General features: G+C 37.1%; 2 protein-coding genes across 3 annotated transcripts in view; one reads left to right on the plus strand and one right to left on the minus strand.

Moving 5' to 3' along the window:
• VIRMA (vir like m6A methyltransferase associated) overlaps positions 1 to 25,413 on the minus strand; it is a 696,173-nt gene that overhangs the window by 307,468 nt on the left and 363,292 nt on the right. The window lies entirely within an intron of this gene.
• On the plus strand, positions 3,732 to 25,275 carry CIBAR1 (CBY1 interacting BAR domain containing 1). 2 transcript variants are annotated; one of them, XM_049826355.1, is made up of 8 exons: positions 3,732 to 3,825; positions 5,844 to 6,078; positions 8,628 to 8,696; positions 13,367 to 13,468; positions 17,172 to 17,276; positions 18,443 to 18,556; positions 20,188 to 20,307; positions 25,132 to 25,275. In XM_049826355.1, the coding sequence occupies exons 1-8, from the start codon at positions 3,794 to 3,796 to the stop codon at positions 25,237 to 25,239; spliced, it is 885 nt and encodes a 294-aa protein (XP_049682312.1). In that variant the 5' UTR covers positions 3,732 to 3,793; the 3' UTR covers positions 25,240 to 25,275. The 2 variants fall into 2 exon arrangements, with proteins under 2 accessions (XP_049682312.1, XP_049682318.1); XM_049826361.1 differs by having other exon boundaries at positions 25,135 to 25,275.

Raw genomic sequence — 25,413 nt, forward strand, 5'->3', positions numbered from 1 at the left:
CAAGGAAGCAAACAAAAGAACTCTTCTTAGTTTATAAAAAACATAACACCATAAAAGCATGAGTGCCTGTACTGAACAAGATCCAAGATTCTGCTAGCCGAGCATCCTACCTCTGACAGTGGCCAAAGCTCTTTTAAAGGACTATGAACACAACAGGCAAATGCATAAATCATCAAGAGGCTTCTACGCTCCAACCAATACTGACAAAATGGATGACAGAAGGTTATACCAGCCTACGGGTATTAGCCTGAGGAAACAATGTTTTACTGTTTTTCTAATTATGTTGTCATTTTTTTCTCTAACAAACTAACTGATTTTTAATTAAGATATCTGGAACTTGGTATTGGAGACTTGTGCATCAGGGAAGGATGGTTGCCACAAGCTGCCTCTTGTTTTTGAGAAAACACAGAGCTTTGAATAAGACCTGCTCTAGTTCCTGCATTAAGGGAACTGCAGACCCAAAGAAGTGAAATAGCAGGAAGACTGGAACTGCTGCAGCAGAAGAAAACACTTGAAATTATTAAATCTCAAAGAAAAATCCCCAATCTACTATGAGCTAAACTTGTGTGCTAAAATTAATGTTGTTTGACATCCAATGTCTACAGTGATTGCCATTCTGTACCTATTATGGGATTTGATAGCATAGGTGGACATGAAAATGGGAAATTATAAAAAAAGTTTAAAGAATATAAAAAATATTCTGAAGTTACAAAACACACTAGGATAAAACAGTCACACAAACATATAGGCAGCTCATCAATTACATACAGAAACTTAATCACATAAAATGTAGTGCACGGATGAGCCTCTGGACCTGTATGGATCAGTTTATAATTACTATACCATATAAATTAACATCAGTTAACTTAAATGAAAGTGACTGAATATTCTTTTTGGTATTTTACACGTATATCTAGGACAAACTCATTGATGAAATGTGAAATTCCAACCCAGAAAAATGGATCTACCTTACCAATGGCTAAAGTGTTCCCTAAATATTACGGAAGAAATTCTATGCCAATTCGTGCTCTTGAAATTTCCACAGACTCATGCATACCCTGTTTTTTCTAGCAAGCAATGACAGGCAATTCTTCACCACTGCTGAAAACTGCTGGAGTTTTATACTGTTGTTCAATACAACAGTACAGAGAATTTACTCAAGTTCATTTAAGTCAGGAAGACTCTGTTGCTTATGCTCTGGAGAAATATTGGAAAACACTGTCAATTGGATATTTCAGAGCTTTCTTATCTTCAGAATTTGTCATTTATAAGATGTCATCATCTGTAGTATGTTATTCTGGAAACTTACTTAGAGGTAATGAGCAGGAAATTTGGCATTACTTTCAACATCATTCTCCATAATTATTTCTAAATCATAGTACAAAAATATTTTTCCACTCCATGATTTATGCAGCTTGTGCTCTTGTGCGCTCTTTGATGACTCAAAATTTCAACAGGCCCTCATGACATTATTTTCAACTTTCTATGTGCAGCTGGAGCTGGTGGGCCATACATTCCAGGACTATCTGCAGCATCATATAAAGAACTATTAAGTCAAGTCATGTGCGAAATCAGCATATACAAATTAAGTTTTTTAATGTCTATGCCAAGTCCTATACTTCAGGACTGAAGTAGATTTGCAATAGCTGCAGATGAGCTGTCGTTCCTCTCTTGTGTCTTGTTCCAGTGACAGCTACTTCTTTGATTTTAATCACAAGCAACTTTTCCTTATTTTCAAAGTCTTTTACCCTCCCATTAAGTGTCAGTCTCTGTTTCTCATTGGCCTGTATTTTGAAGCAAATAACTTTGTACTTCTTCTTATGATGTTTATATAGCACCTCATACGATTAAGAATTTCTGGGTATTCTGGTACTTGCTTTGCTTGAGCTTTCCTGGGTGACCAAGTCTAAATATGCTCTAAGTAGCAGAATAGATATTTTCAACTTTCAGAGCTCTTAACACTACAGAAATGGGTTACAATTTATGAGCTAGAGGTCCAGTATGGGGCCTCGTGAAGAGCCAAGACCACTGCAGGAGATCAGGTGATTGTCCAAAGAACATGTCAAGGGCAACGATTTGTACTTAAGCACTTAGGAGCAGGATGCTGTGTGAGCACAAAACAGTGAAAAAACCCAAAACACCCACATTTAACAGGATAAGCCTTGCTTTGGTATGTCTGTTGTTTGCATATAGGATAAAGGGCTTAGACTTATTTGGAGCTAGGTAGAGAAAGCAAGGCTAAAATGGAACAGTATGTCTCAAAGTATTCAAGCTAAACAATACGCAGACAGTATGAGCTAGATAACTGAAGGGCAATTTGGGGGACCTTCTTGGGGGAAAAAAAAATTTCCCTAAAAAAAAATGTTCCAGAGATGGATCATATTGCACCCCGATAACAAGCAGCGTGACATGGTAGAGAGACAGGTCATAGAATTGTAATTCAGTGGTAGTTGTGTGTAATAAATAAGACTTAGAATGATAAACTCAGATCTTGCTACAGTGTGAGGAGTTACAGAATTGCACATTAATAATAGTGATGTCATTATTAGCTAGGTCATTTAACTGATTTATTAGATTATTGGTAGGGGGTTGATTTAACAATAAGCATTATAGCCTGCCATGTCTAGCCTGCAGTCGAAAGAAGAACTTCAGGTAACAGCTGACCTCTCACCCCTGCATCCTCTGAAGGACATTTTGGGATTGGATGTATTAGTCTGTCAAGTCCTTAAGGGCCGCAAACCTTTGGGGCAAGTTTTACCACTGATTTCACAGACTTTCCCTAAGGAAAAATGGCATCATTTCATTTTAGCTTAGTTGGTGCAAACCACTAAATAGATCTAAATAGATCCTCATAATGTGAAGAGTAGTTTGCTTCAGGTGAATTAAAACTTCAGCTTAAGTGATCTAAATAATATACTTTTAACAGAAAAAAAAGATGGAAAGTTAAGAACCAAATCTTAACTAAATCAGTTTCTATTCACATGCTCAGGCAAGCCTGTGAAATTTTCACACACATGCTAACACTTGTCTAAGTACTCAGCTTTTGTGCACTGCTGTATTTTCAGGTAGGTTTGTACTGGACACAGCACACTTCCCACCTTCCCTCAAGAGCCTTTCCTGCATTTGTCTTGCACAACACTTGCTGGGACTTTGCCAGCAGCCTCTTTCTTCAGCGCTGCGACAGGGTGATGCCCACACAGTCCCTAGTCACGTTCCAATACATTGCCTTTACAGAGAGGGCACCTGCAGGTTTTTTAACTGGGTTGGTGGGGGGGTTTCCCTTTTTTTTAAAGGCCTTTCCTGGCGCTCCATGGGATTTTTCCCCATGGCTGCCCAACCTCAGCAGCTCTCCCTCAGTGGCGGCAGACCGGCGGGCCGCTTCCCCTGGTACTGTTTCTCAGTTGGCAAGCCTGGATGTACAAAAAAAAAAAAAAAAAAAAAAAAAAAAAGAGGGAAAGAAAAAAAAAAAGAGTATTTCCCCACAAATGAGTTTTCTGAGACTTCCCGCTTTCTGCTCCTTCGCCGGTCCGGGTCTCCTGGGAACAGCCGCTCGGAAACGGGAGGCCTCCTCAGCCCCTGCCCTCCGGCGGGCTCGGGACCTAACCGCCCTCCGGCCACCGAAAGGGACGGGGTCGTTCGGCGGGCGACAGCCGGTCCCCGCGGACCGCCGGGACTTGGCGGCCTCCCCTCACGGCGGGGCGGGGCGGGGCGGGGCCGGGCCGGGGCGGGCGGTGACCATGGAAACCGAGCGCACGCGGAGCACCGCCCTCCTTCCCGCCGGGCCGCCGCCGCCATGATGCTGCTGGGCCGAGGGCTGGACGCCAGGTAACGGTGCGGTGAGGGGCGGAGGAGGCCTCCGGGGCGCCGCCGCCTCGGTGCCTGCTGCGGGTCTCTGCCCGTGCCCCGGAGGGCTGCTCCTGGGGGCTTGCTTGCGTGGCCGGCGGCTGGCTGCGTCGCCTGGCCTTGCCGGGCAGAGGAGGAGGCCCTGTTTCAGTCAGGGTACCCGGGGAGCGGCGTGGGGGCCGGGGGGCGATGCGGACCCAGTCCCACTTACAGCAGCGAACCTCCCTCGGGGTGGGGGGTCCGCCTCTGTTTTCCTCAGGCAAAGGCCGCAAAACTTTTCTGGGCTTACTGTTCTATGCAGGGATGAAGTAAAAGACTTGCCGATTTAATCGGGCCTCTCGCTGACGATTTTGTGGCCGCCTTTAAGTGGTCACACATAATTAGGAGGGGGAAAAAAAAAGAACTCTTCACACCCCCATCAAGGAAATGTAGTGTTTCATGTCCCAAAATTAATATTATTTGCATGGGAGTACTGTGAGATCAAAATTGTAAAGTGGGTGAGGAGAGGTGCTTAAGGCTTCCCCCTGGGAGAGGAACGCTTTCGCACATGAAGACCTTTCAATAAAATAGGAAAGATGTACCTTTTACTGAAGATTTTATCAGATGGTATTAATTTTGAAAAACAACTTTATTAATACTTAATGAGACTTACTTTCCCACTCACTGGGTGAAACCTTTCCCATTCAAATGGTTCTATGTTCAAGCATGTCCTGGAGGACTGAACAACTTACTTGGAATTTTTTTTTCTTTGAACAAAATCTCTTTTGAACAGGCTTCTAGCGTGCTTGCCATGAAGCAACACAACTGGGTTTTTGCCCGTAGCAGAACTTTGGCCTGAAATATTTTTCGTGAAGAGTTCCAGAAGAAAGGTGTCCTTCATTTGAGTTGACTGCATTGTTGTTTAAAGTATTAAATTTCTTCCAATTTTTCTGATGTTTCCTGATATTAAGTCAATATTTAAATATTGGTCAGCATTTAGAGTTGGGATAGCTTAAGGATATGAAGGGAGTTTTTGTTTCTCTCTCTCACTGGGACAGTAGTATGAGTGAATTCTCTTGCTGAAAATTTCAGCACTTCATATGAACCACCTCATGTAGACTGTGGAGGTTTCTTGGGACCCAGTATCTGGCAGTTACTGTTAGCTAAATTGTCCTGTAGTTGATTCAGATCAACAACTGGTATGAATGCACTGACACTGCTTTGGTTTAATATTATCACAGAAGCATAACTAAAGCAAGACCATCAAATGTGGGAATAGGAAAGCAAAATATCAAGTGAAATAGATGAATTAAAATTCAGAATGATTTACCTAGATCGTCAATAAAACATAGAGGCATTTGGTTCAAATAAAAAAATGAATTAAATTAATATAATTTAAAAGAAAACAATTTGTTGGCGTGATGAATCTCCTTTCTGTGTTTTTAGAGTTTTCATCTCTGTACTTGTGTCCATTCACTTTTCTTCTCTAATTCGCAGGGATATTTATCCTCTAGTGCTGACCAGGAGCAGTTTGGTACCTGTTCACAATTTAAAAAACACTTAATACATTTACAGATTTGCCCTCTACTGCCTAATTTCTCCAACCACTGATTTGTCTGTTTAGATTGCAGACTCTTGCAGGAAGTTGTATCACCCAGTCTTCTTTGAGACCTGTAGGTGTTACCACTATGTTAGTAATTAATACCAACAGTAATAGTGAGATTTTGCTTAACCACAGGAGGAAAACTTCCAAGCTGATTTTTGTGATTTGGGTTTTCCTCTATTTGTTCTTTGTTTTTAAGTATAAATCATGCTTTGTTTCTTTGTTATCAATTCATAAATAAGCACATATTACATCAGACTGTTACAACATTATCTTTTTAAGAATAGATTTCCATTTTGCACTGAAATGAGACATCTAAATTATGTATAAATTATCAATAATATATAGTTTTTCTTCTGTATGTGTTGTAAACATTTGCCCTCTTCTTATTTTTCACTTATTTTTCTTTGGTATCCAGGGACAATCAGACTAGACAAATACAAGATGCTGTTTCAAATGTGGAAAAACATTTTGGTGAATTGTGCCAAATATTTGCTGGATATGTTCGTAAAACTGCCAGACTACGAGACAAAGCAGATCTTCTAGTAAATGAAATATATGCATATGCAGCCACAGAGACACCAAACTTAAAAGTTGGACTGAAAAACTTTGCAGATGAATTTTCCAGACTTCAGGATTATCGCCAGGCAGAGGTACAAAATTGAAGCTGTACATGTTTTGTTTGCCATCTGAACTTTGCAGTTACTTATCTGTGATTAAAAGGCAAAACATATACTCTGCAGTCAGGAGAGAAACATAAAAGACACTTAAATATATTAGTGGCAAAGCAGGATAGGGTGCCAAAGCATTCATCATTTACTCTGCTAATAACTTGAGTGAAAACTGCCTGTGGTTAGTCCTGTTGAAGTCAGTGCATTTATCCATATGAGCACTCACAGTATTTGAGACAGAATAAGTCTTTTATTGGTCTCAGACTTTGGATTATAATCTATAGTTAATAATGTGTTCTTTTGTGACTTGAATTGTCTAGCAGCAGCTGAGGTAAAATCAGTCATTTTCCTTTTGCTGAGTCTGTTATCAGAAGCAGTATGGAAGAGAATACTAACTGGAATGCTTCACTGGGCACTGACAGCCCCTCTGAGGTGCTATCAGGGACCACTAGATTTTGTAAGTCTGTAGTTCAACACTAAAGTACAAACTTGATTTGGACTACATGTGAGAATATAGTCACATTTCTGCTAGATCAATGAGAGTGTGAAGAAAGGTGTTTTTGCCACTTACACATCTCTGTGCAGGGCCAGTCAAACTGTAACTTATGATCCAGAATTCCAAATGCTGAGATTTAAGACAAATTAAATTCATTTGCATGTACGCAAACTAGTTTTTGGAGTACATATCTATTCTTGCAGTAGGGCATAGAAAATTCCCATTTATAGTTTTGAAAATCTAAGAAAAATTATAATTTAAAAAAGAGACTAAAGTAGTTGACGTTCTTGGTGTTTTCAGGTAGGATTTTTTTTAAAGAAACATCGCAAGTAGTTTATATTAACAAAGTAGAAAAAGAAAAGCTTTTAATCTATGAGGTATCTAGTCTACTAAGTAGAGGGTTTGAAAAACAAGGAATACACATAGATCTTTAACAATGTATTTAGGGCCAGATTTTTAAGAAGTAATAAGAAATCCAAGGGTGTGGATAGTGTGGGTTTTTTTTGGTTTTTTGGGGTTTTTTTTCCATAAGCTCTTTTGCATCTGGCTCCAGCTGAGCCACATCTAGGTTCTTATACTTCAGTTGATGTAATAGGAATTTATCCCTCTGTTAATAGGGTAAATTTATATTATGGCTAAAGTTGTGTGTGAACTCAGACTGCATGATCTCTCTGTCTGTTTTCACCTTTAAACTATGACTGAATTTTGAGGTGCCTGTTTAACAACCTGATTTTGCTTCTTTTGATATTTTTTTTTTAAGTGCATTTTTAAAAACTAACATTTGGCCTACCATTCTCCTACTCTGTCTGTCCCCAGACCACCACTGCCCTTTGAAGGAGAAAAGGCAGAGGCAGGAAAGGAAAAGAGAAGCTTTTAGCCTTTAAATCAAGTTCTCCTTTGCTCATGAAAACCAAATAGATAATCTCAGCTTTATTTCTTTTGGGCATCAGGTTAATTAACAGTTTTCATATATATTGACAATGTGGGCAAGAGAAAATTAGCTTTTAGGGGTTATCGATTCCTGGTCTTCAGCTGTAGTGCTAGATACATAAATGCTGAGGTGTTAGGTATACTTGCACATCTGGAAGGGTAAGAAAGGAAGATGGGCAGGTTATTTGGTATGTCCATATCATGTGCTTCATTTAGAGCCTTGCTGCCCTATCACATTCTATTCTATTGTTAGTTTAAGTGAAATTGTTTGACAGTGCACTGGTAGGGTGTACTAAAGGAGATATGTTTGCTTAGTTGGCATAGATTTTGACTGACTGGTGACTGCCAGTTTAGAGGGGAGTGTAATGTCTGTCCCTTCCTAGTAGAGGTATGCACCTTGTCCTAAGGCGGACACAACAACCATGGGCCAGATGACTCACTGGTCCGAAGTCATCAGCAGCTTATGCTGGGGCCACTCAGGCAGCATTGTCAATTTTGACAAGCATGCAGGTCTTATCCTATTGCCTGTCTACCATATGTAGCTGTTTTTCTGACTAGGAGAACTGAAACAAGAATTCAGATGCACTCATCCATGAGAGCATTCATGCATTTTACACAGCCTGTTGTTGGTATTTTTAATATTTTCAATACCTGTGATGCTGTTTCCGTTATTTTTAAGAACAGAAGTGTTGCATTTCATATAGTATGTTTGATAGCAAAGATGGCGTAGTTCATAATCTATCAACAAGTGTAGAGCAAATACATTGATCTTTAGGTAGAAAGCTACAGATCTCCAAGATGCAGTGCTTGATGCATTTAGTACTCAGTTGTTAGAATCTCCATTTTTCATTTATCCTGATGTATTGCCAATGAAGAAAAAGAATTCCATGAGAAATCAGCTTGAGCTCCTCAAAATACAAATTATTTACTGGTTAATTTAATTGCCTCTGGTTTTTGCAATATTTTTAAAACCTCCATCCCACTATATTTTCAGCGTATATGGACTAAATTCCTAATAAGATGAGTCACTAGTAAATGAACTGTTACCTCTTTCTGCACACCATAGATGTGGATGATTTTAGTGACCTTGTGATTTCTTTTGTAGGTTGACAGGCTTGAAGCCAAGGTTGTTGAACCTCTGAAAAGTTATGGGACCATAGTGAAGCTTAAAAGGGTAGGTTTAACGCCTGTTTTCTCACAAGGAACATTTTGGTGTTCTGGCCACTCAGTTGAAAACTTCTACTTTACAGGGGGGAGTGGTTCTGATTTTTCATATTGCAGTAATCAGACTAGCTAAATTATATAGTAATACATCTGAACTAAAGCTATATATATATATATGTGGAGGGAAAAGCTTTGATGTGAAGACAAGGATATTCAGACTCTTGGAGCACAAGCAAATGCTAAAAAAAAAAAAGCATTGTGGATAGTGTGAAACTTCCTGGATAGTGCAAATTCAGGATGTTTTTCATTATAAATAATGTTTTTCTGTCGTTGTTGTTATTCAGACTTCCAAAAGATGAATTACATGTAATGCTTTTGGCTCTTTGTCATCTATATGCTGCCTTTAACAGCTTTTCTAACTTAGAATTGCATTCTACATTGAAGTTCATAATGTAGAAGACACTATTTGAAACTGATAAATAGGTAGTGGCCCAAATCCCTCTCTGTCCTGCAAAGTCATCGGGATGACCTGAAGATACACAAAAAAAATGAGGTCCCTTCATTCGCTACATTCTGGAAACAGTGTATATAGGGGTCTGAAATATTCCCACAAAATATGTGTAAATTTCTTTCCTCCAGGAGGAATAAGCTCAAGCAAGTAAATTTTAATAAGCGGATACTAGTTTATAGGACGAAAGTAGTTCTTTGTAATACTTGTATATTACATAGAGGATACCTTCATCCTGTAAACTTTTATATATATATATATATATATGTATCATAACCTATATAAGTCAAAATGTAAAATTATCATTATTTGATGATATTTTACATACAAAAATCTTACACTGTGTTCATCATGGTTAATTTGAGTACATTGTGGCATTGCATCTCAAACTAGCATTTTTCATATGTTTTTGTTCTTGTACCTTTTAAATACGGTGCAGAACCAATTATAGTGTTTGGAACTTACTGCACAGCTATCTCGGTTGTTAGAGAAAGGGTTATGAAGGAAATGCATCCTGCACTTGAGCAGTACTACGTTTGGTAGTCCTTAGCAGAGTTGTAGACTTCAGAGCCTGTATCCTAGAATTTGGTATCTTAACAGTCACTCTGAAACCCAGATTCTGAGACCTGGAACTGACTGAGTATTCTACAGGATACAAATGTTGAGGGTGGAAGACAAGTTTCATGTGTTTGTGGCATTAGCGTTGTTGAGGAGACACAGAGCACTACAGTAGTGCTTGGGGATTGAAGATACTGTCCTGCGGTGTGTTGCCACTGATAGCCGGTAAATGCTGAGGACAGAAGCAACTGAAGGCAGACCATCCCTTGCAACAGCGAATGGCATTTCCTATCATCTTTGCCTTTCAGAATGCCAGAAAGCATTACGTAATATTTATCTTGGCTACAGTGAGTACAAGAGCATTCTTAAACTGTAGATGGAATTAACTATTTTATCAACATACCTGTTAAATAAGAGAGACTCCACTAAAGATGTAGGCCTGTAAATGATTGTATTTCTTTTCCCTCTGCCCGTCACCATAAACCTTGGTTAAAACTTCTACTGTCTGGTCTTCAGTTATCATCTTTAAACACTGGGACATTTTTAGTGAAGAAGGAAGTTTTGTCACCCATGTAAAGCTAGCACAGGGTGCTAGTTGTAGAACTGCTTTACCTGTGACTACATTAGCTGATTAAGTAAAACCAGGCAGAATATGTCATTAGAGAGCTATTTATAAAGGGGATATTCTCACTGCTACTTACTGGATCTGTTCCAGGGTGTACACAAAGTATTTTTGTCCTGTATCTAAAAAGAACTGTTACTATTTCTGTGAGGTAAGACATCAATGTCCTGTGATAATAAATGCTTTAAAGAGGCCTAGGTCAATCAGAATAGTGTTGTCCTTTAACTGCTAATGCAATAAAATTGCTTCATGCACATGTCTGGGTTTACTATGCTGAGTAGCTCTCTGGGGCAGGATTTAGCAGCTTCAGTGGAAGCTAATATAATATTCTTGTCCTGTAATGCAGCTTAAATGTAGGATTTTAGGATTTCTTTCTGTTTCATTGTTCTATATATCAATCTTTACTTTTCTGCTTTTTGGCAACTCTGTTCCTGGTTCCTTCATATAAAACAGGACATCATAAAACCAAGGTGATCCACCTGCAGAAGAAAGGATTGGTTTGCTTTAATAACTTCAGTGACTAAAGCAGGTAACAGTACAGTGATAAGGATCTGCCAGCTCATTGTCTGGTGGATGGACTGTAGCTGTACTTCTGTATGGTTTGAAATTAGATGGCTGACCAGAGTTCTTATGTGTGACTTGAATTCATAGTTTAAATCCAGAGGGACTATGAATAATTTTATATTCTCTGTACCTGTCCTTTATCTCACTGGCTATTACATTCCATTTCATTTTTCCTTGGGTGTAATTAAAGCATATTTTCCAAAAACATGTCAAATCTTGGTATGAAGACACTGGAGGGGAATGTAGGACTGTTTATGGTAGTTATTGGTTAGTTGATGTTTATGGTGTTTTGTTTTAAATTAAAGACTCCATCTAATCTTTGGTTCTTGTTATATGTTCCACTGAGATTAAAGAGAGCTGTGATGTTCTGTTTTTTTCTGGATGAAGGTATTTAGATGCTAGTAAAACCAATTTTTCATTCTTTTCAGTTAGCTAATAATGTAGACCTTAATTCTTTAACCATAATGGCATTTTCCACAGCTTCTGAATATTTTTAATGGGTTTTTTCTGCACCCTTTTCAGTTTTTCAACATCCTGGACACAATATGTATGTATCTGTGCCCTATCTTTGTACATCCAAAACTTGTATATAGCTCCACCACTATAGCCATGCTAGCACCAAATCTTTTCTAGCAGAGAAGTATGTTTGGTGGCTGTTGTTGCTACAGAGAACAGAGGTAGAGAAGGGAACAGTGCAGTCCCTGTAGGTATTTCCAAAGTACTATGTGCTAGAAAGAAAATAGTGAATTTTATAATGGTAACTCTAGTGGTTTCCTTAGCATGTTCAGGTATACTTTGCATGAAAGTCAGAACCCTTTCAGCCACAGCGTTAAATCTGATTGACTGTTTTAAATGGACCTAGAAAGTCAGTCCTGTTAACAGGGCCCAGTCATTAAATAACACTAAAATTTAGAATGTAAAGCAATAAAAAAATTGTTTTCTATTACTGCTTTTCTTGCAGCTGCATGGTTTTCATAATGGAGAAAGACTTTTCCAGCAGTCTTTCAGATGGCCTTAAAGGTGGTGTAAATTCCCTTTTGAAAGAACAGCAGCAAAATTAGTTTTGATGAGCTAAAGATGCAGTTGTTTTTATTATCAGAAACCAGCTCTGTGTCCCTAAAGATGAAGCAAAATGTCAGTGATACACACAAGGACATAGAAACAAACAGTAAGAATAGAAACAAGGAAGAAGCTGCGTGGTTTGATTCTGAGTTCATGTACAGACTCATAATTGAAGAAACACAGCACTCTGAAATTTGGCATGCTTGTGCTTGTCATTGATTAGTGATCCAGTCACAGGATCACAGAACTTTTTGAAAGAGACACATTCTTGGTCGCATGTCTTTCTGGGTGAAGGAGACCAACAACCAAGTTAAAACTCTGAAATGCAAGGAAGGAGCATGGACAACTTCCTGACACAATAGTTTTTTAATAGCTTTAATCCACTCCGTTCTGGAGTGGTAGATAAATGGGTCTTTTTAGAGGAAATGATGGTTTGAAATGCATGCTCAACTCCTGCCTCAGACTTTGTTAGACTGGTTCCTTGGGCTGTATTTCTGCTTGTTCTAAGGTACTGCTCCTTTAAATTAGAGCCATCAAAATTAATGTCATTTTGCCACTCCAGTGTCAATGGAATGATAAATATCTGACTGACAGATATTAAATTCCTTGAATGCCAAACTATTTGCAAAACAGAGTTTTATAGCATGAACAAGAATTTGAGAGTGCTACGTAAACATTCTTAAATTGTCACAGATCTTCCTAGAAGTACATCCTACTTCTCCTTTGGAAATGAGGAGCAAAAAATAATTATCAACAGTGTCTGCCTTTTCTAGATCAAGAAATTTCATCTTCTCCAGCTACAGCATTACTAGGATGTATTTTGTTCCAAATATATTTAAATACCTTACTAACTGCATATATAAATATGCAGTTTAACACTCTCAGCCATGGATTTTCTATGGCACCTTAAGCTCTGTGAATCAGTTTTGTGTTCTCCATACCTTCTGACTGGTACTGACTGCTGCCTGTTTTGTTTTTTTCTTACTGATTTATTTGATGCCACTTTTTATTTCTAAATGCCACCTTTGTTCCATTGCTAAGCTCAGAATGGGCCTGTCTTCTTACTGTTTTGGGGATCTTAGCTTTTGACCATCTACTATACTTTTCATGAAAAGCTGTAAACGTATTTTTCTTTTTTTCCCACACATTTTAAATTATAGTGTGTGCTACAGAGAGTTGTGCAAGGTGCTAACTCTCTTGGTCCCCATTGACTTCTCTTTCAGGGGATCATTTAACAGGATAAGATCAGTAAAATCTGGTTTTGTTAAAAGCAGAAGTTTTGTTCATGTTTTCTAGGCAATGCATATATGAAGAAAAGTATTATCCTAGATATATTTCAAACATGTCTAAAACATTTTATTTCCAGGATGATCTTAAAGCAACTTTAACAGCAAAGAACCGCGAAGCCAAGCAGTTATCTCAACTGGAAAAGACACGTCAGCGGAATCCATCAGATCGACACATTATTGTATCCTGTATTTCTAATGGCTATAAGAAATATTTTAAAAATTTCTTGAGAATTAAACTATTGTGTATAGAAAGTAATAAGAGAAGAATCCTCTGTAGAGGGACAGTTTCCTATGTTAATGTTGAATCTTTTCTTAAACTTTATGATGAGTTACAGCTTGTAATAGCTGCTTTGTTACTCCCTTTTTGATTGAAAAGAAACTACAAAGTATTTGATATGTTTATGCAAGAGAGCTAGGCATAGATCGCATCTAGGGATTTGGAGGGTTTTGAAAATAAGTGTAATCAGACAACTCCTTTTTTACTTCTGTGGATTTTTTTTGTTTTACTGTTTTTCTCCCTGTCATTTTGGTAGTTGCTGTGCTTCCTTGTACCTAGGTGGGGTTTGAGTTTCCTCCAACTGTGAGATGAAATGTGAAAGGGAAAGTTGTTATTCTGTTAGAATACTCAACTGGACTACTCTTCCTTTCAAAAGACCAGTGACCCTCCCCAGTATAGTATTCAGTATCACAGAGGGAAAAATTAAGCCTCCACAGAATTTCCATTAAAATCTCATTGAAATTTCAAATTCTAAAGCAATCAGAATCTAGGAAATCCCAAACTAAAGGGGATCAAGGCAATCCTACTTCAGTCCCCTTATGCCTGTGTATTAAGATAGAGATTTTAAGTTCATGGTGATGTGCTGTTTATTTTTTATTACACTCTTATCATTGGACTCAGGAGTGAAGCAGTCCTGTTCTTTGTCAGATTTAATCAACTTTATTTCAGAAATTAGGATCTTTCTAGTGATTGGGGCATGGGACTGCCGAAAGAGCAAAAATTGTGATGGTCAAATGCCACCGATGAGAATTACATTTTATTTTTGTCTCTGCCAAAGAATTCCCATTTAATATTAATCAAATCAGTTAAATCAAGTGATGACTAATTAGAATTCCTCATGTAATAAAGACATATGGATGTGAGCCATAGGGTTAGAACTTGAGCTGTGATGCAGAGTTCTGTTCCATTAGAATTAATGGAGTAAATGGTAACAGTAAGCTATTTTCCCCAAAGGGAAACTGGTCCCAATTTTTTCCCTCTTGTGCTAATTCCCAGTTGAATCCATCAGTATATGGCTGGCACCTAGCTTGTTTCTTCTTGTCTCTTGCTAAGCTACTCCTTCTGTGTAATATCCTTCTGTGGCTTAGCTTCTTGTAACACCTGTGTTTTCTGTACTTAAGACTTTGCCTGAAGAGTTATTAAATCTCAGTCTGGTTTTGCATATGGCCAAAGGCACCAAACGCTACATATTTGCATTTTAAAGTGATCAACACAAAATGCATAAAAAGAATTGGGAGCAGGAATATGTTCATTTGCTTTTGAGGATGTATGCAGGTCAGCTTTTTGGTCCAAGAGAGGCTTCACCATGTTCGTTAGTATAGCTGTTAGGCTCCAGCAGTCGTTCTCTTATTCTTGAGCAACTCTGATGTTTCAGCAGCTAACAGCTTTGGCCACAGATAGCAAAGAATCTGTACTCACTCCCAGATTTCAAGTTCATCTTATAAAACTTGGGGGTAGTACAGCTTTGACATGAAAACCTTACCAGATATTTTTTTTTAATATAAAATTGTATTTTTTAAAATCAGAATTGATTTTTCTTTTTTCCCCCTGAAATGGGTCTACCTATGTTGTCTGATTTTTTTTAAATTTTTTTTTTTTTATAAATAAATAACCAAACCCTCAGTCCAAGACAAACTGCTGTACTGACATATTTTTGCCTGGATACTTGAATTCTAGCAAAGTTGTAACAAGCTAAGTAATGTCTTGGAGCAGGAAGCTTCAGACAACATAATAATAGCACCCTCCAAGTATACATAAGTTTTGAAGTAGCTGAGGTAAATGCTTCACAACATATTAAAAGTAGAAGTGAAAACAGATACTTTTATGAATATTGATTGTTATTTTGCCATTTTTTTCCTTTACTAACGTTTCCAGTCACAGGTAAGTGTTTCAGAAGAGAAAATACCAAACTGCTGTTGTGCAAACTATGCAGGTTCTGCAAGTTTAGACATTTCATTCCACAACAAACAAAATTCCTTTCCCAAAGCATCTGCGCACAAAATCTGGCCAGTCTATTCAAGATGGATTGAGAAGATATATTTGATTATCATAGAAATAACATACTGTATTTGCATGTGTAGTGGCTGCTTTTGCATAACAGCTGCCTTCATTTACAGAGAGTGATTGTAATAATTGAGAATACACAAAATGTCTTTTCTTAGTCTGTTTCCCTCTGTGTTTTGGGCAAAAGCAAGATGAACATGTGACTTTATGTACTACTAAAGATCATTACCAATTTTGTTTGCCCAGTAATGGCAGAATTCTGTCTATGACTTTAAGCTGTTTTTGTAATGAGATTGTTACAACTTCATAATCCTGTAATATAAAGTTACCAGATTATAATCAAAGAAAAAGAAGTGACAGAACATGCCTTGTGCCTTAGGTTTCCATATGCATACAACACTAAAAACTAGATCATAGGAACTGGGGCTGTGGTGTCTATTTTCATTTTTAAAAAAAAAGTTGCTCTCTTAAGTTGCAGTGTTGTAGAAATGGGAAGAATCCTACGTCTTGATCGTAGGATGCAATTACTTGATGCTTATACTATTTCCAAATCCCAGCACAGAATAGATTCCTGATGATATTCACTGACAGAGCCTGTAAGTAAATACTGTCTTGACTAGTCTATGACATTTGACTAGTAATGTATGGAAAATAAGTTTAGACCCAAATTTTGCAGTCTTCAAGTGCAAGCTCTTGCATCTTTACATCATTAATTTGTAATAGTATACAGTTCTCAGACTTTACTTAACCAGAATAGCATCAATATCTTTATTGAAATGGTAGTGTGCATTTTTATAAAGTTCATAGTTATATCTAATAAAATACATAGCTAAAATGCTTTTTGTAGTAACAAAATAAGAAAAACTGTAGGGATTGGTTGGTGTGTCGCCTTCCCAGTGCCCTGTTGAAGATGGTTTTTATAAAAGATTTTAATAATATAAAAATACTAAAAATATAAAATACCTGAAATGCTTTTGGATATAAAAATGGTATTAACTCTAGTCTGCTGATTGAGATACTTATGGGAGTAGTGCATTAGTTCCAGCTGCTGCTCTATTATCTATTCAAATAATTCATAAAATCTTAGTAAGACGAGGTTCAGTGCATAACACTGGAAAAGATTTGTTCTAGACTCAGCAGGTTGATCTGCACTTGAAAATAAAGGGTGATCTTTTCTGCTCATTCACCACTCCGGCCTGTGAACTCCTACCCTCTCTTTTATACCAGCTTAAGAAATATCTTAACTTTTCTGAAGGGTAAACCCTTGCGCTGGGTTAATTCCCTGAACCCAGTCACTGTGTCACCAGTGGAGTGTCAGGGCTGGCTCAGTGGAATTAGCGGATGATTATTACAGAAAGTGGATTAGGGCAGTGGAACTTTCCCGACTGGCTGCAGCTAGTCATTTTTCATGTTTCAGATCAAAGTCACAATGGTGTAGAAGGCATCTTTATTTGTTTATTAAGCTACAAACAAATTTACAAATACAGAAACACAGATGTGTAGTATCTTGAAAACCTGAACTTAAATGTTTTCATGGCAATTAGAGTAAATATCTTTGTATCAAATACAGGACTAATTTCACCTTTGTGTTACTTTACCAGGCTGAAAGTGAATTGCACAGAGCTTCACTGGATGCAACCCGAACAACACGGCAATTAGAGGAAACCATTGATAATTTTGAGAAACAGAAAATAAAGGACATAAAAGTATGTGTGCTCACATTTCAGTATATGACAGCACATTTCATCTTGCATAATAAAGTTACTATAGTTACTCTGGCAAGATTAGCAACATTTAGTATTAACTTAAGCCTACATAAATACAAATCTTGTGGTATTCATTAATATTTCATAATCCAAATATCATGAACTTGCAATTAAAAAGTCAGTTCATTATTCTTACAGTTTATTGAATTCAGAATTTTCCTGTATCTGATTGTTTAGTGTCTGCACTTCCAACAGGTGCTGTATTCTACTTTACTGGTAGCTGCATTTGTTAGTGGAATGATACATGTGGATTAATATCAGCAAAATTATCAGAAAGAGTGATAAGTAAATAATACATTTATCTGTGCTGAAATTTGTGTAGGTTACTGCCATTAAAACTTTTACTCATGCAGCAAGCACAAAATGTTCAGCGAGTGCAAATAATCAAAGTTTTCATTTCTCTCTTAATGTCAAACATAAAGTGGCTTAAGTCCCAAAGACTATAGTGACTGAAAAACACTTGCATTATGTGATCTCAAATTTAATTATAAAATTGCTGAAATGAGATACTTTTTTATTTGGGGGGAGGAAACAGACTAAGTAGGAAAGAACGAAAGATGGTTGAAAAACCCAACCAAACCAACCAGTACTTGGATGCTAGAGTAATATGAAAAAGATTGTGTGAGTTCTGAAGCTGTCATCGTTGTTTTTTAATATATATATATGTAAAGAATATTTTATTATATAAAATATATAATTACCTGTAAATTATAAGTATGTATAAAATTTATAGATAATTTATCCCCAACCTGTTATAAAAGACTGCCATCAATACATCAAAAATTCACTGACTACATCTTGCAAATATATGTATCAAGGAATATCAAGGGAGTTTTCAGCATGGCATTTTATTTATTCCTAATGAGTCTCCTCTTTGTTTTTCAAGCATTTACTTGGAATTTAGTATGAAATAAAAACTGCGTGACAGCCTAGCCAACATTTATGTTTAATTTCTAAAATTCAGATCTGACTACGTAAAAGTACTAGGTATCATGCAGTTATTTGTATTGTATAAATACCAAGTACAGAATTCAGTAATTTCTTGTATTTGAAGTGGAAACGTACTTTACTGCATTAAGAAAACCTTTGTTTTCATTTGCTTTTAGAACATATTTTCTGAATTTATAACTATTGAAATGTTATTCCATGGGAAAGCTTTAGAGATATATACTGCTGCCTACCAAAATATCCAAAATATTGATGAAAATGAAGATTTAGAGGTAAGAGTGATTAAGATTTGCTTTTCCATTTGCTTACTACATAAAAACAATTTTCACACTTTGGGGCTATACAGGTCCCAGGCAGAAAATGCAACATGTTTCAGGTTCTCAGAACAAACTTCTTAGTATACTGAGCCCTTTTTTGTGCTTTTCCAGCAAAAGCATGCAGGTTTATAAAGTCAGAGATTTTAAAAACAGAGGAGAACTGCAGTGGCTATCTAATCTTTCCCACAAAATAAGGATAAGAGACTTTTCCTAAATTAACTGCCACTCCAAGTTCAGCTAATCATAGTTCTTAAAGAAAACCTCTGCAGTGAATCTCATTGTAAACATGCACAGTGAGAGAAAATCTTACACTGCTCTAGTAAGATGTTCTAAAGATTAATTATCTCATTAAAAATAACTCTCTTCTATTCTGAGTTTTGTTTGCTTGTTTTCACATTTCAGTCATTGTTTTTCATTAGGCTGTTATAGAATTAAGAGACATTAGTTACCAAATTGCTTTTTTTGTCTTATGGCACTTATACCTTCCTCTCAAGTCACCCTTTCTGTTCTCTTTGAGTTATAGTCTCTCTTTTCCAAGACTTGTTTTTCAGTCCTTTATTCATTCTTGCAGTTCTTCTGGATGTTGGGCCTTTAAACTTACTATCTTTGAAATGTATGTTGTGTATATGTGTTCAACTTGTCAAGAAAGTTGGATCATTTTCTGTCTTTTTTTGTAAATCTTACCAGTCCTAATTTTATTTTTTCCATGACATAGCTCAGGACCAAGGATGGTGGTATTCAGTTAGCACAAGACATACAAAATTAGGATTCTTGTCACATTTGAGACTACTTGGTATTTTTACTTCATTTAAACTACACCATGGCAATTTTGTACTATTCTGGCTTCACAATTGAAATGTCATGTGGCATGACTTCAAAAATATCCTTTAAGTTAATACTTTGTCTTTCACAACCAAATTTCTAATCTCATTTTATATGTCCTGTTAATTGGATAATATTTACTTTCCACAAAAATATTGACTGACCATAATTCTACCATCTTCCTGGACTTTATTATTAATAAAGTCTTGCATGAACAGCTGCTTTATTTTTAGTATCAGCCTGTTAGTCTGTAATTTGTTCTTTGGCTATTGGAAGGAACTGGTAAATATAATGGATATTACAGTCTCCCCTATATTCTAAGGGTTTTCCCCGATTTTTCTTGAGCTGCACATCTCCTGTACATTTCAGAGAAAATTTCTCTGATGCAGCTGTGACTGGCAGCAAGGATTTGCTTATGAAGGGGCTAAGAGTTTCTCTCTCCAAGAATTGGAAAGCCTGCAGGGAGTTGCTGGGGTTCATACCTCTAGGTTAGCATGAAACTCAGCTACATATGTCGGTGGGAAACCATTGCAGTTTTCCTCTTGTAAATCCCCTGAGATCTCTGAAGAATGTTTACTTTGACTGTGTAAATGTGTTGAGCAAGGATGTTGTTTCAGCTAAAAGTGATTGAACTACAGCTGATGCCTATCTCTAGAGCAGGTTTAATTGTCCAATGCTGCATTTTTGTTAGCTTCAGTCTTGGTGATTGCTAGCTTGCAAGCTGTATCATGGTACCCAAGTCATAGCTTCCTTCATTTGAACAGGTTTTTCGGAGCTCACTTTATCCACCAGACTATCAATCTCGCTTAGACATAGTTCGTGCAAATTCAAAGTCCCCCCTGCAAAGAACTGGCACCTTAAAATCTTCATTGAGGACAGTACAGGTAAGAAAGAAAAATTAAATGCTAGATCACTGTATCAAAAGAATGTCTTAAGTAAAGCCTTAGCTAATGTACATGTACATGTATCCACTATGTTTACTCAGTTCAGGACAGTTACAGAGGTAAAGACACTTCCAAGGGCATAAAGATCATAGTAAGCTTTTAACAATGCAGCTTCTAAATATCATTTTTATTTGATGAAAAAACATAATCAGCTTTTAAAGCTGCATTGTTTCCTTTTGAAAAATAGCCATGTCCAGCTATATTATTTCTTTCATCAACAAACTGTGGCATCTCGCAGAAAAAAGATCTAGGAGCTTACTGGAAACAGAATTGACATTCTTTAAATAACGCATATTCTTAGTCTCAGTATCCCGATCTTAGAGTGTGGATTCTCTACCAGATCCTAACTCAGACTAGTGATACCTCCTAGCAGCAGAGTAAAACCCATGACCAACAGACCTTTCCTTTTATACTCTGAAAATTCTGAGCTGGTGAGGAAAAGGAGGATGATAAAAATAAGTGAAAGTGCCACTGCTTTTGAACCAGCTACCTTGCAAAAATATTTGACACTTGTTTGCAGCAGTAAACTTGCAGACATTGCAGAATGGCTAAATTATTTTTTCTTTATTGCAGCCTTAATCGTGTAACTTAAGATGATTATCAGTGTTTCAGTTAAAGACAAAGATGGCCAAACTTAAAATGTACGTTTCCCACTTTTCTTCTTTGGATAGAATCATGCATTGATATTGCAATGCCAGAAAGTTTTCTTGACTTCATACATACCATTACCCCTTCTCTTCTCTCAACACAGAAAGGATCAATTATTAGTTAAGTCATTCTGTTGAAAGTATGAGTTGAGTTAAAAGAACGCAGTGATGCAAGTGCATGAAGACCAACCTTGACTTTGAATAAGTTGCCTGTCCTATCAAACAAGCAAATTTCACATTCAAGCTACTTCAAAAAATACCTACCCGTTCATTTTTTTGAAGACCAGAGGAAGCTGTCAAAAATCTGTTGCTATCTTCCTTGAGAACTTCCTGCAGTGCTGTAAAACTGTATCAGAGGTATAGAAGCATCTGTACTTACTTTGAGGTGCCACACTTAGCTATGGTTTGGACTCTCTTAAAAAAAAACAACACCCACCCACCCCCCCCCCCCCAAAGAAACAAAAACCAACAGAAAACAATGTGTGTACACTGTGATTTCTCTCAGAGATGGAGTAGAACTCCATTTTGTCTAAATTCCAAGTTTACCTTACTCTTCTCCTAGACCTCTTTTAGCAATAACTTCAGATGTTAATGTTCTCATAACCTCTAACTGGAATGCCTGAAAAGAACAGGAAGTCATCTAGACCTAGAGGGAAAGTGCAATACATTCAAAATAATGTCATCTTACTGGGCTATGCAATGTATCTGCAAAGGAGGATCACATGGCAGAAAAAAGGCCTCGAACACCCTACTAATGCAGTCACTATAGGGCAGCGAGGAAGAGGCAGGCATCCTGTTCCATACATCCCCCATGCTGCCCTTTCTGATTCTGCAAATAGTATATTGCATCAGGATCACTGCCTTGAATTACACTAAGGGCTCTCTAATCTCTGGAACCCACCAAACCCCTCACTAGCAAAAAATGTTGCATTCAGAAAAACCTTCAGGTGACTTGTTTTACCTTTCTGTAAATCTTTCACTCCCAAAGTTTACACAAGTCTGGTTTCATGCTACATAATAATCATTTACTGATCATTTACTGACCATAATGTAGTACTTTGGAATTTGCAATTTAAAGCAATATAAATAATACGGTAAGCAGTTCACTGAATCACACAGACTAAGACTACAGGGCAGAGGGGGGCACACAATCACTAACCTGTAGGTGGGGGTAGGTAGTCAGGGCATACCAAGATGGGATAAATGGCACTGGTAACACAATACTTGTCTTTCAGAAGATTTAGCACATACCATCCTTGAATTTATTTCTGGTTCTGTGGACTATCTTTCTGTATTATTCCCGTATTAAAAAAACTAAAGTACTCCTTGAGCTTGCTTCATTTTTTCCACAAAGAGCTACCTTCTTTTAAAGTTCTGGTGCCTTAACGTGATGTCATGTTGTAATCCAAGTGTCACGTTGTAATCTAAGTGTCATGTTGCTTTGTGAAGCAACATGATAATCTAAGTGTGTCCTGTCACTTACTGCTGGAGTGAGTATTCTGAAAGGAGTACTGTATGCTAAATTATCAAAAGCAGAAATTTGCAAAGACCACTAATATTTTTGTGTCCATCTTAATGCTTTTGTCCCGCAACTAACTCTTTCCCCCCGTGACTTCCATAGTTGTTTTCAACTTGCACTCGGACTAGCAGAAGTAACTGAGATGCTAGTTTTTCCATCCTACTTGCCAGGCTTCATTTAGCAGACAGTACCATAAAACCGCAAGAAAAGGAGCCATGGCCAATCCTGCTAGAAAGAATTAATGTCCCCAGCTGCACTGACAGTACAAGGCGACTTGCATTTTTTAATTTCTATGCAATTGCTATGATCACAAGAGAAAACTTTTATGCACCAGGGAAGCAGTTTTTCATAGGATGGCTCCCCATTATGAAAAAACCTCTTCAGGGGTTCAGGGCTTTCTTTAAACATGACTATTGCAGATACTTAGTTTTATACAAGTTCTGAAAAGGCCATTTAAGTTTTCATGACAATCCTTTGTCAATCCTTTCATTTTGCACTTGGCAATTTATTTTCAGCATTTCATTTTACTGATTCAGGTTGGTATGCTGTACTTCAGACAGAACTATAGCAGAAGAGAATGACCATTTCTAGATATTTTAAATCAAGCTTAACTACACAAGTTTTATCCACATGCATTTAATATAGCCAACTGTTTTGCACCTGCCTTCTAAGACAGCAAAGCATCATTTTAACCATGGTTGAAGATGTCTGCATCCAGGTGTTCCAACACTGCCTGCTGTGTGAGACATGAGAGAATTGCCGTGCTTTCTGTAGTAACACATGCAGTGAAACATGCAGCTTAACAGCTTAAGCAAGGACAGTCATCACCTACGTGCAAACTTAAAAAAAAACATTTTCACATAAAATTGTTTATGATGAGCAACAAATTATCAGATTCCATTAAATTTTTTAAATTAAATTCTTTTTTCAGCATTAAGTAATCAAAAATTAAATTTGCAAATACTGGTATGTTCTAGCTTTATGGCAAAGTAACATGGATTTAAACTGCCTAATTTCCTTTCTCACTTGCCTGACTGATCCAGTTGGGTTCTTAGGTTAGCCATCTTGCCACCACCTCACTGCCACCAATGATAATATTTAATTTACTATTTAGTTAATTACAGTATGGTCAGAGGTACTTGAGTAGTGAGCAGAAAAAAGCCCTGAAGTGAAAATAGCACCTCTTATTTCAGGAAAGGGAAGGGGGAGCTTTTGTTCAGAAATATGATTGAAGTTCTGCTTAAGAATTTCAGATGCTCTTAACTAGAAAAAACTTGGAAAATTAGCCTATCCATTGAAATGAAGCTACCTTGGTAAACAGGCTCAATCTGCAGCACTCCTTAATCTCCAATTACAAATCAGTGTCATTGTGTTTTTCTTCTTTCACAGAATGAAAGATTGCTGGTTTAGGCATTTAGACTCAAGTTAACCCAGCTTCATCCAATGATTAAATCCATTGTCACTTATGTTCAGAGATTTGTAAGCAAGCATTTGCTTCAAGCTAAATTATGTACTTTGTGAGCATCAACAAGACTAAGGATTTTTCTGCTTTCATTAGTTCAGTGATTGCAGTTCGCTTTATGCACACACAAAAAACTTTTGTTACATACATAGCTGTATGTATTATGAAATCTCAGAAGTCAAGTTAATAACCAGCATTTAAGGACTTTTAAAATAGGGGGTTGTTTAAAAAAGAAAAAAAGGCAAGTTTTGTCTTCAATACTGAAGTTTTATTATATCACTTATGTGAGAAAAACTCAGAAAATACAACCAAAATTAGCACTGCAGATGCCCTTAGAGAACTGCTGAACCTAAAATCATTTTTCAAAAGCATTCCAGATGACTTGTATAACTATCTTTAATGTTCCTTTTCTCATGGGGAAAGAAAAAACCCCCATATATTCTACTTTAAATTGTAAATGTTGCATCTTCTGTGAAGAATCTGTCTTCAATAGGAATTAGATTAAGCCCTCATTAGAAGAAAGTATAGATTGCAGACTGTGTCAGATGAGATGAAAGCTTGGCAGCTGGCACTTGTTTTTAACATTTGATGAACCAAAAAAGGACTACTGCATCATTCTGAAGGGCAAGTGCTGATGGGCAGGGAAAGAAGTTCATATATGAATCAAGACTCTTCTAGTAAAGTTTGTCTAATTTATTCTCAAAAACAGCTTAGAGCAGCATCGTGTTTAATTTTTCATTTAACTGAAGAGGTTTGATGTCTTCAAGATAAGATTATGCCTTAATACTCATCTTCAGCCTGCTGTCTCAACAGCCACCCCAGAAAAAAACTGACTTACATCCTGTTGATTTTTTCACATTAATTTGATCAATGCATAGTTTTCCCTATCCTATAATAATTCTCAGGACTACGGGGATTTTTTTAGCTTTTAAAAATCATTACTGTATTTATATTCTGTGCCATATGTCCTTCTGTTGGCATAGTGCATGTTACTAGAAGTTGAAGGGTTAAGGGATAAAAAATTTCTCCCTCTCCCCTAAACGAAAAACCTACAAGTACTTAGACTGGAAATGCCAACAGAGAATTCTTTCAGGAGAACAAACACTTGATTTACCGTTGCTGGATTTTTGTTTTAGCAGATTTCCAGCAGTATGCTAAGAAAAGACGAAGAAGAAGAGGAGGAAGATGAAGATGAGGAAGAGGAGGAGGAGGAGGAGTTAGATGCTACTAAGGAAGTGAGATAACAAAACTGTTCTAAGAGTCTTTTTATTTTTTTGATTGGGGGAAAAAAAATATTTCCCTTTATGTAAAGGCTTTTGTGTGTTAATCAAAAACTTCGCTGAGGCTGTATTTTTAAAATTCCAACAGGAGCAAGAATTGGCACTAATAGTAGAGTGCCAGACAACAAATGACCAGTT

The sequence above is a fragment of the Accipiter gentilis genome, chromosome 2 (assembly GCF_929443795.1).
Source record: "Accipiter gentilis chromosome 2, bAccGen1.1, whole genome shotgun sequence".
Taxonomy (NCBI): Eukaryota; Metazoa; Chordata; class Aves; order Accipitriformes; family Accipitridae; genus Astur; species Astur gentilis.

What these genes read in the sequence shown, in the direction of transcription:
- CIBAR1 (XM_049826355.1), top strand. Translation starts at nt 3,794, where the DNA reads ATGATGCTGCTGGGCCGAGGGCTGGACGCCAG. An exon ending in GGCCGAGGGCTGGACGCCAG is followed by an intron (nt 3,826 to 5,843) that starts GTAACGGTGCGG and finishes TTTGGTATCCAG; the next exon opens with GGACAATCAGACTAGACAAA. An exon ending in AGGATTATCGCCAGGCAGAG is followed by an intron (nt 6,079 to 8,627) that starts GTACAAAATTGA and finishes TTTCTTTTGTAG; the next exon opens with GTTGACAGGCTTGAAGCCAA.